Consider the following 12,248-nt stretch of genomic DNA (forward strand, 5'->3'; position numbering starts at 1 on the left):
GAAACCTGCGTGGGGAATACTAGGGCCCAGAGAAGCTGAGTAAAATCTACACGGGTTTTCCTCACACTCTTCTTCCAACTCTTCTGCGGCTTCGAACGTTTTTCAAGTAAACTCCACAGGGAGGGAGAAGACATTTTAAGATGCAGATTCCCAGATCCCATTTCAGATATTCTGACTCAGCAAGTATGTGCGTTGCAGCGTCCCTTCATTCTGCTGCACGGAGTGGGCGCCATTGATCTCATTCAGCCCTAGACTTTCCTCCCTGCCTGTTTCACAGAGGAAAAAACTGAGGACCCAAGAGGGTGACTAATTTGAGACCAACCAGTGGATTGGAGGGAACATCAGGTCTAGACTGAGGGTTCCGCCCTGGCTGGTGTGGCTCAGTGGATTGAGCGCGGGCCTGCAAACCAAAGGGTTGCCAGTTCAATTCTCAGTCGGGGCACATGCCTGGGTTGCAGGCCAGGTCTCGTTCTCCCAATAGGGAGGAGTAGGAGAGGCACCCAACTGATGTTTCTCTCTCCCTCTTTCTCTATCCCTTCCCCTGTCTAAAAATCTTAATTAAAAGTAAATAAATAAATAAAAACACAATTGAGGATTCCTGGTTCATTGTGAAACTTTTGGCGCTCTGTGCCACGCTGGTCGCACGAGGATAAATGGGTGGGTGCGGAGGGGAGTGGGGTGGCTGCTGGGCCAGCACTTTTGACTCGGGAGTCTAAAAGGCCTTCTAGAGCCCTGTAGCTTTTTAACACAGATGACGATTCTCAGGTTTTCTCACATCTATTTAAGAAAACTCTGAACTCGTCCACTTTTGTGGCTGCCAATAGTTTCCCAAAACAAACAAGGTCCACCTAGAACCGTTGGCGTCCCGTCGCCATGGAGACAGACCGTTCCATTTTTCTTCAAGGGGTGGTCTCAGTTTTCTCTACTTTCCCCACCCGCAGCACGGTGACCAGAAGATGCTCGGAGTAAACAGAGGGACTTAAATGGACCGACGGGGCTCCATGAAACAAGGGTGTGCCGGAGGCCGGCGCACCCCGTTCCGGAGTGAGCCCGGCGTCCTGTGCCCACCCCGGGGTCCAAGTAGTGGGGTCCAAGCAGTCCGCTCGGAGCTCCGAGCGGGCCCAGCAGCCGGGAAGCGCGCCTCATCCAGACCCCAGGTCGACTCTCCGCGACCACCAAGATGCCAGAGGTCAAGGGCTCCCGCCAGGATCTCATGCCATGGAAGAAGAAGCAGCCAGTGCACCGCACCGTCAGCCAGATCTGCCCACCCCCACGACGGCCCCTGACAGTGGCAGACATCCGGCCGGGCATGGAGAATGAGAGGCTGGGGGTCGTGCGCGATTCCATGTTTCAGAACCCGCTCATCGTCAAGGTGAGCCGCCCACACGCCGCCACCCTGTCGCGCTCGCCCCCTCAATGAGCACCCACGCGGCCCAGGGTGTCCACGCATCCAGCCCTGGCACCATGGCTGGGTCCCAGCACCGCGCTGGCAGCTCCAGCTCTGGTCCAGAGACGCCTGCACCCCCTTGCGGCCAGGGGCAGGTGGCATCCTCTCTGAACCTCAGCTTCCTCATCCGCCAAGTGGGACGATAACAACACTCATTAGAGGGAGTGATTGGCAAGATTGGTTGGGGTGGTCCCTGCGGGACCCCTGGGATGGCACCTGACACACAGTGAGCCCGCAGCGTTGGCTGCCGCCGTTTCCAGGAGCCCATGATGTGCCCACAGGGTGACAGGTCGCAGGCCCCGCACTACATCCTCACCCACCCCCTGTCCGTCCCGCCCCCAAAGCGCAGGCCGCAGGCCGCCCCCCCCCCCCCCACGCTGGGCTGCTACCACGCAGTGAGCGCGCTCTCTCCTGGAAGCACCACTTCCCACGTTAATTTCCGCTGGATCAAACCTGATCCAGAGGTGCCACCCGAAGGCAAAAGCGCGAATGTGGGCCCTGGAAGGCCCTGCAGGCGCAAGTGAGGAGCCATGGTTTCCAGCCAGATCGCGTCTCCGTTTATTGCACGTTTCCTCGTTTAATCTCGTTTCCGGGTGGTCACCCAGAAAACGCTTAATCTTCGTTTGATGGTCACCCAGCACCCAACACTTTCCTAGGGCCCCAGGGACAGTCAAAAGTCAAACTGAGACTTGGCTCCTGGGAAGCATGTCACGCCGCAATTCTGTCTCGCGCCACTGGAGGGCAGTGTGCTGCTAAAAATGCACGCAGTTCCCCGCTGTCTGCCAGGCAGGACGCAGGTGGCCACCTGGACTCACTATGCTAGGCGCGGGTTGGAGCCTAGAGGTTCTTGCCGGCGGTTCGGTTTGGGGGGCACAGGGAACCTGGGTTTTCTTCACATCATGCTAGAATTAGCTGAGTTACTTGGTTCCCGTGAAAATGTGGACTCTCTCCTCTTGCCTTCCCCAAACCATGCCCCTGGGCCTGCCTCTGGAGAAGCCAGCTTCTCTCCCACACGTCCTCACGTCCTTTTCCCCGGAGGGGGGGGGGGATGGGGACAGGGGGAAAAGGTGCTGCACTTATCTCCAGGTGAGAAGAGCCACTCTCCGCGGACAGATGGGACAGGCAGATGGGGCACACCCATCTGGGGTTCTGGGGAGAACCAAGTCCCTGCCTCTGATCCGCTGCTTCAGCATCAGGTCACTGCTTTCACTGAGGTGGCTGAGGGTGGGCATCTTCTTTCTCAAACAGAAACGGGGCCATTTTGGAGTCACTGTTCACCATGGTGAATTAATGACGTGCAATGCCCCCCTCAAGCTATGTTGTGTGCTTACATGCAACACATTAAGTATGTGCATATGCACACGTGTCAGGCATAGACATGCATTTACATATATCTGTACACACACACATATATATAAGGCCCAGCCTCCAAAAGTCCAGCCATCGTTAATATAATGAGAACGGTTGGTGTGACATCGATGTAACCTGCAGCCGAGGAGAGTGGACCGGAGTGCGCATGTGTGAACAATGACGACCTCCCTGCACCGGTCAGTGGGGGCAGACCCCCTTGAGTGAATGTGTGTGCTGTGTGGCTCTCACACTCCAAATGACTGAGCGAGTAGAACTTCAAATCTGCATCAGATTTTGTGTTAAGCTTGAACATCCCTCCATGGAAGCTACTCGGGCGATTCTGGAGGATTTCAGGGACGAGGCAGTGAGTGCAGTGCCAATAAAAGTCTGGCGCAAACCCTTCAAAGGTGGCCGAGAATCTGTTGAGAGTGATCCATGTTCTGGAAGGCCTGAGACAGGCAGAGCACCCGAGGGTGTTGAATGTGTACGGGCTGCAGTCAACGGAGATCAGCGACTCACGGCACGAGAACCAGAAGCCGATCCGTGGATTCCGAAAACTGCTGTGTCTGAGAGTTTGACGCAGGAGCTTGGCGTGAAACGTGTTGTGGAAAATTACTTCCAAGACTTCTGCCACCAGGGCAGCAGGAACATCGTACTGCAGTTGCTAGTGACTTGATTCAAACTACTACCAATGAACCAGGTTTCCTCCTTCACAACTGAAGCGGATGGGGGCATCACTGTCCTACGTTCAACGTTTCCTGTATCTTCCTCAATAAACGTCTCCATTTCTCACAGTACATGGCTGGATGCTTTCTGGACAGACCCCATACATGTGTACATGTCCACTATACACAGATAAAATTTCTGGGTTTTAAGTAAAGTACAGTATGTAAGTAGAATTGCCTTTTTCTCCCCTTGCTTCCCTGCTCCATTTCAAGGACAACATTTGGCCTCTGGAGGGCACTAGCTGAACAGCTTTCAGGAAAAATTCAGGCCCCGATGTGTGAGCCTGCATTGAGGTTGGGAAAACGTGCTGCTCTGACTGATGATGAGGGGTTTGTGCTCAGGGCGTGAGATGCAGGCAGCACAGCCCCGGTGTGGGCGTCTGAGGGGCAGGGGCTATGCCCAGGCGCTCGCTGCAGTGGCCCCCGGCTCGTCCCCGCCAGGGCGGAGGGCCTTTCTTCCCTTCCTCCCCCCGGCTCTTCTGGGCCACACGCACTTCCTGTGGCAGCTATAATTGTGCCCACATTTCCACACTCACAGCTGCCATGGGACTTCCCACCAGAACCTGACCTAAGTGAAAGCTGCAGGGACATTGAGAGGGAGGCGGACCCTCGCTGTCACATTTCCCAGACCCCCGTTTCCGAATGGGCACCTGAGGCTGCCTGAAGCGGGCTCTCTGCTCAAGGTTCTGGCGCCAAAGCCTGGTTAGAAGCTACATCCCCCAGCCCTACTCAGCATTGTTTTTACCGTTCCGACGGCTTCCTATATTCAAACAATTTTTAATTGTAAAGAAACTTTGGGCTCCTCAGTTTTCAAGAAACAAAGAAGAGCCCTGGCAGTTAGCTCAATTGGTTAGAGTGCAGTCCAGATACGCCAAGGTTGAGGGTTCAATCCCCAGTCAGGGCACATATAAGAATCAGCCAATAAATGTATCAATAAGTGCAACAACAGATCAATTTCTCTCTCTCTCAAATCAATAAGCAAAAAGTTTTAAAAAGGAGAAGATTAAAAGTATTCTAGATTATGGAAGCTTTTAAAAAATTAATCTGGGAGAGTGAGAGACATCCATTTGTTCTTCCACTTACTTACGCACTCACTGGTTGATTCTCGTATGTGCCCTGACCAGGGATCGGGCCCACAACCCTGGGCTATCCGGGCGACTCTAACCAGCTGAGCCACCTGGCCAGGGCTAAAACCTCTTTTAAAGGTTTCTTAAATTGTTTTGTGGCTTGGCGTGTAGATTTCTTTATTGTGCCATGTCGGTTTTGAGTATGTTTTGGTTTGGGCTAAGTCTGAACCTGAAGGTCGAGTTTCTGTTGGAAGAATAAAACCCCTTAGAAGTAGTCCCTCATTCCCCGCTGCTGGGGGCTGCTGCTGCGCTGGCCCCTCCGGCCAGCAGGACCGGGACTTGTCCCGTTTACAAGGCAGCGGGCCGCCTGCACAAACAGCCCCCCTCTCTCACAGCCGCGGGGTGTACCGGGACAAACACGCACCAGTTATTCGGGAGCAGGTCTGCGAGATGTTACAGTAACCAAGCGAAAAGTGGAAAACTCAGACATCCAAGCAGGTGTTTCATCAGCAAATGCTCCACAAACATCCGCCTCATTTAAAACCAGGCCGGCAGGTGATCAGCGAGGCTCCCTGAATCAGGCAGGTGTTTATGCGGTCACAGAGAGATAGAAATACACTCCGTTCGAAAGAGCTTCTACCCGACTGTACAAAGTGATGGGCCGTTAGCCCGTTCCCCTTCAAATGTGACTCTCTGGGAAGAATAAAATTAAGTAGAAACACAACCAAGCTTCCCCCTGCTGATGCTCATGTCCCCGAGTGCTGTGACTGGACACAGGGTCCGCCACAACAGGCTTCCAGGCTCCCCCACACAGCCTGTCGGGTGCGCCCTCCTGCTGCGGGACTCAGCCGGCACCCCGCCAGTGCAGTTACGGGGAGAGGCTGCTCAGTTTGCTGCGCTGACGCCCCGAATCCGCGGTCGCCCGAGAGGCGGGCAGGCGTGTGCGGGGTGGAATTTATGGAATCGAGCCCTCTCAGAAAGCACAAACGACCGTGGCACCGACTTTTTCATAATTTATTAATGGTTTTGTTTTACTGTGGGGCTTGTGTCCAAGGAAGAAGTGCATGCATTTGGAAAATAGAGTCACAGCATCACATCACGGAGGGAGGGCTGCAGACACCCCGTCCGGTTCCTCTTCTGAGGAGTCTGAGGCCCAGAGTGGCGGAGGCTCATCCAAGGAGCCACTCGCAACCAGTCGCAGAAGTGGGATGAGATTCACGTCTCCGACTTCCAGCCCCGTGCTTTCGGCCATGGTGACTCACGGCAGCCCAGAGGGAGCCCGTGCACTCAGCAGGCCGTCGAACTCCTGACCACCGAGTCTGACTCTCGGGTCACCTCACTCAGCATCCTTCCTGAGTGCGCTCTCCTAATGTCTCCGGACTTGTTGGCAGCTGAGAAATATTTATTGAGTGTTTACGAAGCACCCCCCACCACCCTAAGCTTCCTTGGGGCACGGAAACAACTCCAGAACTCAGCCTTTCCCCACAGGAGTTGACTATTCAGCTGGGGGTGGGGCATTTATATGTCATACTGCGTGCACATGTATGTTGCGTGACACAGCACTACTCTGAAGAAAGCTCTCAGAAAGATTGTCTGATTTTGGTGGACACACGTGGGGCACCCCTGCAAGTTTCAGACGAGCTGCCCGACCCAGAGGGCTGAGATCTTGGGGGCAAGATCTCGGGGGCTTTGCGAGGACACAGGCCTGGAGCTGGACCTTGAAGGGGAAAGGGGGAGAAGCAGATGAGTGGGGGACTGAGGAGAACTCAGCCCTCCGGGCCTCGTGGTTGCCGGTTTCCGGACCCTGGGTGCTTCCAGTTTGGTTCATGAGATGCCGCTGCTGGGGTGGTCATCGTCGCCCGCACGGGGAAGCACTAACTTACAGCTGGCGGGTCTCATCTGCCTGCACCGCCAAATTAGGACCCACACCACGCCCACTAACAGCTAGACGTGTCCTGTGGACACCGATTCCGGGGGACATCCATGCCGAGAGACACACGCAAAGAGGGCGGCAGACGGACACGCAGCTGTACAAGTAGCCCAGCGTGGGTCAGGATTTTTATTACCGCCGACTGTGCGCCTCCTTCTACACTGCGGGGTGACGTCACGGGAGAGAGTTGGCCAGGGGGAGTAACGGCAAGCTGCCCACCCTGAGGGCCCTGCCCTGGCGGGCCAGCCAGCGGTCGGCTTCATGTTTTCAGAGAACGCCGTGGGTTCGTCTACCATGGCCACATCCTCTCTCCACCCTCGTTTTCTTTTTCAGTCAAATCCCCCCTTTGCAGTGCCCACTCCCATTCGCACAGGCCGGTTCGGAAGGCTGGCCTGCTCCCTCCCTGGCCTTTCACCGTCTTCCTCTTTGTCTCCCTGGAAAGGGGGGCTCTGTTAGCGACCATGAGGCCTGGGAGTCGGGCTTCCTCCTGTCGAGCTCAGCCACCCTCTGACTCGGGGGCTCTCAGACCACAGCGGGGACCTGCGAAGGCCGTTCCCTCAGGGAGAATTCTGAGTCTGGGTGAACAAGTCCACAGTCGCTTCCAGCGCTTTCTAGAGTCTTCCAGGCTCAAGTGTTGTTCACATCAGGCCACTTTTCCTTTATTTGAAAGACAAAGTAGCCTCCATTCGCACCTGGCCCTGAGGACAAAATCTGCAGCCCGCTTCCCCTGCAGTGGTTTCCAGCAGCTCCACGGCCCCCAGAAGCGTCACTGCCCCCGCCCCCGGAGTGTCTGCTGCACACCGCCCTTTAGGAATATTCTCCTTCAACTGCTTTACAAGTGCAGTAAAAAGGGAACTCAGTTCACTGTGTCCCGTAGAAAAGAGTAGCACGAGAGACCGCCGAGTCGTTGGCTGTTATTTGGGTTGGCCCTTTTCAGGGTGTTTGTTTGTTTTTGCACGAAAACCATGGTGAACGTGTCACCAGCAGGGAGGACTGTGACCAAACACGGGTCTCTCTGGACCTCCAGGCCGGGAGAGTCCGTTCATGCGGGTGGGCGCCATGCCGCGGCCCTGGCCACCAGCTCCAAGGGTCCTCAGCCCCAACTGCTGGCCCGGGGCTCCTGCTCCGGGACCCTCGGGCTGGTTGGGCAAAAACCAGCAGAGGCACAGAAGGCCACAACCGTGCCACGATCTGGTTGGTTTCAGTGTCTATTGCAAATGTGGGTGCTTCTTGCCAGACCTCTGTATTATGGGGGAAAGCGAGCTTTTGACGATCCTTGGTAACAATTTGACTTTCAGTGAAATTGCTCCTGGACTCTTCTCTCCAGCTCCTGATCATGTAAATGAGGACTGTTTGAACCGATGTCCAGGCCAGAGCTGTTGATTTCATAAACCACAAAGAATATAGCAATGAGTCCTGGCTGGTGTGGCTCAGTGGACTGAGTGCCAGCTTGTGAACTGAAAGGTCACCGGTTCGATTCCCAGTCAGGGTATATGCCTGGGTTGCAGGCCAGGTTCCCAGTGGAGAAGGCACGAGAGGCAACCAGCTAATGTTTCTCTTGCATGTCAATGTTTCTCTCCCTCTTTTTGTCTCTCATCTCCTCTCTCTCTAGAAAATAAATAAATAAAATCTTTAAAAAATAATATATAGCAATGAGTTGGTTGCCCAGGCACATGCAAAACTGCAGCCACCAGCCCAGAGAGAAAGGCCAGCAAAGCGGCACAGCCGACAGGCTTTGGACCCGGCGTCTCAGCCTTGTTGGGCTGCCTGTGAGGCTGCGTCCTTCGGGGCCTCAGTCCCCACTCTGTAAAGTGGGCCCATACCTGCTGGCTCCTGGCCATGGAGAGCTGCGAGGCGCCAACGAGCCGGCCCAGGAGTATGGCCCAGGAGGGCCAGGAGGGCTCTTCATAGTGGGCAGTGTTGCCATTTTCCGTCGCCACGGCCCCGTTATTCCTTTCTCACCACTGACTCCAAATAAATGTCATCAGTCGGAACTTGTAGAATAGGTTCCTAGTGAGGCACGTCCGCCTGGGGGCTTACTTTTCTCCCTTCTGTGTTCTTGTTGAGGAACACTGTCACCCACCCCAGCTCACGTTTCCTGCGACCGAGTGGCCCGGGGCAGAGGGGCGCGCACTGGCTGTCCTGAGGGTTCTTGCCTCCTCCTGCAGGGTGTGGCGATGGCAGCTGACTTAAACGAGGCACTCACACGTGGAGGAGATGATGGCAGAATTATCATAGATAAAAATAGGGTGGATTATGCTGGAATTAGACCAGTGGTTTTTAGTCGAGGGGTAATTTTGCTCCCCAGGGGCATCTTGCTATGTCTGGAGATATTTTTCACAACTCAGGACAGGGTGCCCCTGGCATCCAGTGGGTAGAAGCCAGGGGTGCCAGTCAATGTCGCACGATGCCCAGGGCGCCCCCCAAACAGGGAATCATCTGACCCCGCGTGTCAACAGTGCCAAGTCGAGAAACTGGAACCAGAAAACACAAACACGAGGAGAATTCACTCAGTTCGCCCTGCTCTGGGGAGGCTGAAAACCTCACACAGAGAGCATAGAGACGGGGTGGTTCTCATTTAATTGCTTCTGTATCTCCCCCTCCATACATTTTACTGCTATTTCCAACCTACCTTTCTGCATCCATTTCCTTCCCCTCAGTTGTGGCTTTCATAAGACTTCTGGCTTTGGTCTGGGGCTTGTCTGTCTCCAGCCTCACCCACCTTCCAGTTTAAAAAGACAGAAAGCACCTCCAGCAATCCGTGGAGTGTGGCTCAGTAAATCATCAGAGAAACCAATTAGCACAGGTTTGAATAACCTGACCCTGTGCAAGCTTGTCTCCCTGCTCCGCCACCTTCCAAGGGTTGAGTTTGGTTTCGTTTTGTTTTCCTCAGCATCACTTCATCAGTGCTGAGAAGGGGATGGGTGGGGTGCAGCAGGAGCTAAACTCGCGGGGGGCCAGCACCCCTCCACAGCCCTGACCCTGTGGCACGGACCAGAGCATGTCAGGGAAGCGAGCGAGCGCCCTTCCTAAAGCAAACAGCAGGGTCTTTCCACCCATTAATGTCCAGGTGCAACAGTTTCAAGGCACTTGGGTCCAGAAACTGACCGCATGGGCCAGCGAGCAGAAAGGGGAGCACGGCAGCCCGCAGGAGGGGGCCGGGCTGCCAAAGGCGTTGTGGGGAACCCAGGAGGAGCCCCAAAGAGGCGTTTCTGACCTTTTGTAGAAACCAAACAACACATATTTGGGAGACTGATGAACCAGAGCCAACGGGACAAACTTCTCTGTGCAGCTCGGGGTCTTGCGTGTTTGCCCAGTGAAAGTGGGGACTCAGAAGCGCTTGGATTCCCAGGGCAGGCACCAGGGGAAGGCTGCCCGCTTGTTGCCAGTAGCCTCCGAGTGTCCTGGAGGCACCAGAGAAGGAGCCCCAGGCACCGCAGCCTCCCGACAAGACGGGGCGCCCCGACCCCGACCCCACCGAGAGAGGAGGGCTTGCTCGTGGCCATGACATTGCACGGGAGGGACTTAGAAAATTTGCTGGCAGCTCTGCTGGCCCAGTTTACGGAGCCAGAGTGTTTTTGGCCACGTAGCCACATTGAAAGGCCATTTTAATGTTCCCGTTGCATGGGATTGTATCCGCATTTCACTCTGTCTCCCACGTCACTGTCAAGGACAGAGGGGCTGGCTACTTATGTATTTATTTTTGGTACGCTTTGTGGACAGTTGGTGAGCCCATCCGTCAGTGAGCACAGATTAATTGGATACTTACAATGTGCAAGGGACTGGTGGGAACCCAAGAGGTTTAGGAATTTGTTTCTGAAGAGTTTGTGGGCCGGTCCAGGGAGAACCAGACTTTGCACATTAAACCCAGTAATAAAAGTGATTGCAGGTGGAAGGAGGGGGGTGAGAGGCAGGTGCCATGTTTAGGAGCAAAGGCGGGAGCCGGGCTGGGCTGTAGGGTGGGCCGGTCCCAGAGGGTGGACAGGGGAGGCAGGGACACCCGGAGAGGGGCTGGCCCGGGCAAAGGCACAGCGTCTGACGTGCATGAGAGGTTTCCAGCAGGAATGGACGACGCCAGGCCTCTGTGAGCACCATGAGGGAGGCAGTGGGGGCTGCGCTTGCTCACTCACTGCTGGGTTCACAGGCTCTTCTGAGCGCCTGCTGGGTAGCCGGCACCAAGAACACAGGGGATCAATGTGGATGTGGGCCCCAAGGCAAGGAGGGACCTGGGACTTCGGGGGTTGCAGGGACGCTTCAGGGAAGGCAAGTGTGGAGAAGAGGCTGGTCAGGGAGTGAGGCCTCCCCTGGTGGGGCACCTGGTGCCCTGGAGAGAGACTGCAGGGGCTGGAGCATGGGGACTAAGCAAGGTCAAGAACAAAGGGCTGAGCAACCCCAGACGTCAAGAGCAGGCACACAAGGCCACTGCCTCCCTCCCTGCACGGATGGGGACAGCGGTGGACAGGGACATGTGCCCGACGGCAGGACGCTGCAGCGTGGTGGCCTCCTCTGCCGCACGGGCTGTGTCAGACGCACCCGTTTCCTACCAGCCGGCATGTTCAAGTGCCAAGTGGTGGGACGGGTGTGATGGTTTAGGGTCAGTGCCTGTGGTTTCTTTGATTTTTGCAAGTAAAAGGAGCCCCAGTGTGTCACACTCCGAATTTCCACAAAGTCCTTTGTGTGGAAACCTGCTGGCATGCCTCCCAGGGGCCCCTCGGCCTCCCGAGCTCCGTGAGCTGGCACTGAAGACTCTGCTCGCTCTGCAGGCCCCCAGTGGGCATAAACTCGGAGGGTTAAGCCAGTCTTTCAAAAATCCCCTTCCAAAAGCAAACTGTGTGCCTGGTGTTTTGGGAAGCTCCGTCTTTTCTCAGGCAGTGCTTGCTCTCTTGAGGCGGACCCTCCCAGGACCACCTGCATGGTGCTCCCCAGCCTGACTTCTGAGAGGGGGAAGAGGAGGCTGGGGCTGGGCTCTGGGTTTTCAGGGAGCTCCTGGCTGAGCACCCCTGTCCCTCTGCTAGCAGACAGCGGCAGCCCTCAATGGAGCCCCTGTATACTGGGCACTGTTCTGCCCCTTCTTTGTCACCAGGCCCCTTAAGTCTTTGCAACAGTCCCAGGAGACTGCTGTTCCCATTTTACAGATGGGGAAGCTGAGGCTTATTAGAAGTTACCCAAGTGGCCCACAGTCAGCTGGCTAATGTGCGAGGAGCCAGGCTTCTAGCCAGTTCTCCTGAGCCTGAGGTCACAACCACTGTGCATGCCAAAAGATTTGAGCTCAGAGAGACCCAATCACATGCTCAAAAAGTCACACGGGGGTTGTGACAGACGCAGAGTGCAGGGCCTGTGTGTACCCCACAGGTTGCTGTGGTCCTAACATTTTTGCCACACTGTCCATCACCCCAGAGACTTATTGGTCCTGATGGGAGAGAGGGATCCAGGTCAGCTCCACCCCTCTAAAGGCCCCACTGCACCAGAGGCGCACCCTCTGCTCCACGGAGCCTGCACTCAAGCCGGGTGTGGAGGCTGCAGCACGCACACGCACCTGGGCGTCGGTGTCTACACATTGGCCACACAAGGCTGAGATGACAGGGCCAGGGCTGTGGGCCAGGCCCCCCAGAGCACTGCAGGCCTGGGGGATGGCCCGAGGTCCAGAGGGGTGAGGAAAGGCCCCAGTGGGGTTGCTGAGTGGCCCAGCAGGACTCAGCTAGGCGGAGAGGTGAGGGAAGGTCATCTTA

At 55.9% G+C, this 12,248-nt stretch overlaps 1 protein-coding gene across 1 annotated transcript in view; it reads left to right on the top strand.

The window, feature by feature from the left end:
- Window positions 1-1,030: 1,030 nt before the first annotated feature.
- Window positions 1,031-12,248, top strand: part of CFAP77 (cilia and flagella associated protein 77) — a 97,820-nt gene continuing 86,602 nt past the window's right edge. The window contains exon 1 of the mRNA XM_037036765.1: window positions 1,031-1,372. Coding sequence (XP_036892660.1) covers window positions 1,181-1,372 — 192 coding nt within the window. The 5' untranslated portion in view covers window positions 1,031-1,180. The remainder of the gene's footprint in view (window positions 1,373-12,248) is intronic.

Source organism: Sturnira hondurensis, unplaced genomic scaffold (genome assembly GCF_014824575.4).
Source record: "Sturnira hondurensis isolate 20B ecotype Veracruz unplaced genomic scaffold, ASM1482457v3 Scaffold0022908, whole genome shotgun sequence".
Lineage (NCBI taxonomy): Eukaryota > Metazoa > Chordata > Mammalia > Chiroptera > Phyllostomidae > Sturnira > Sturnira hondurensis.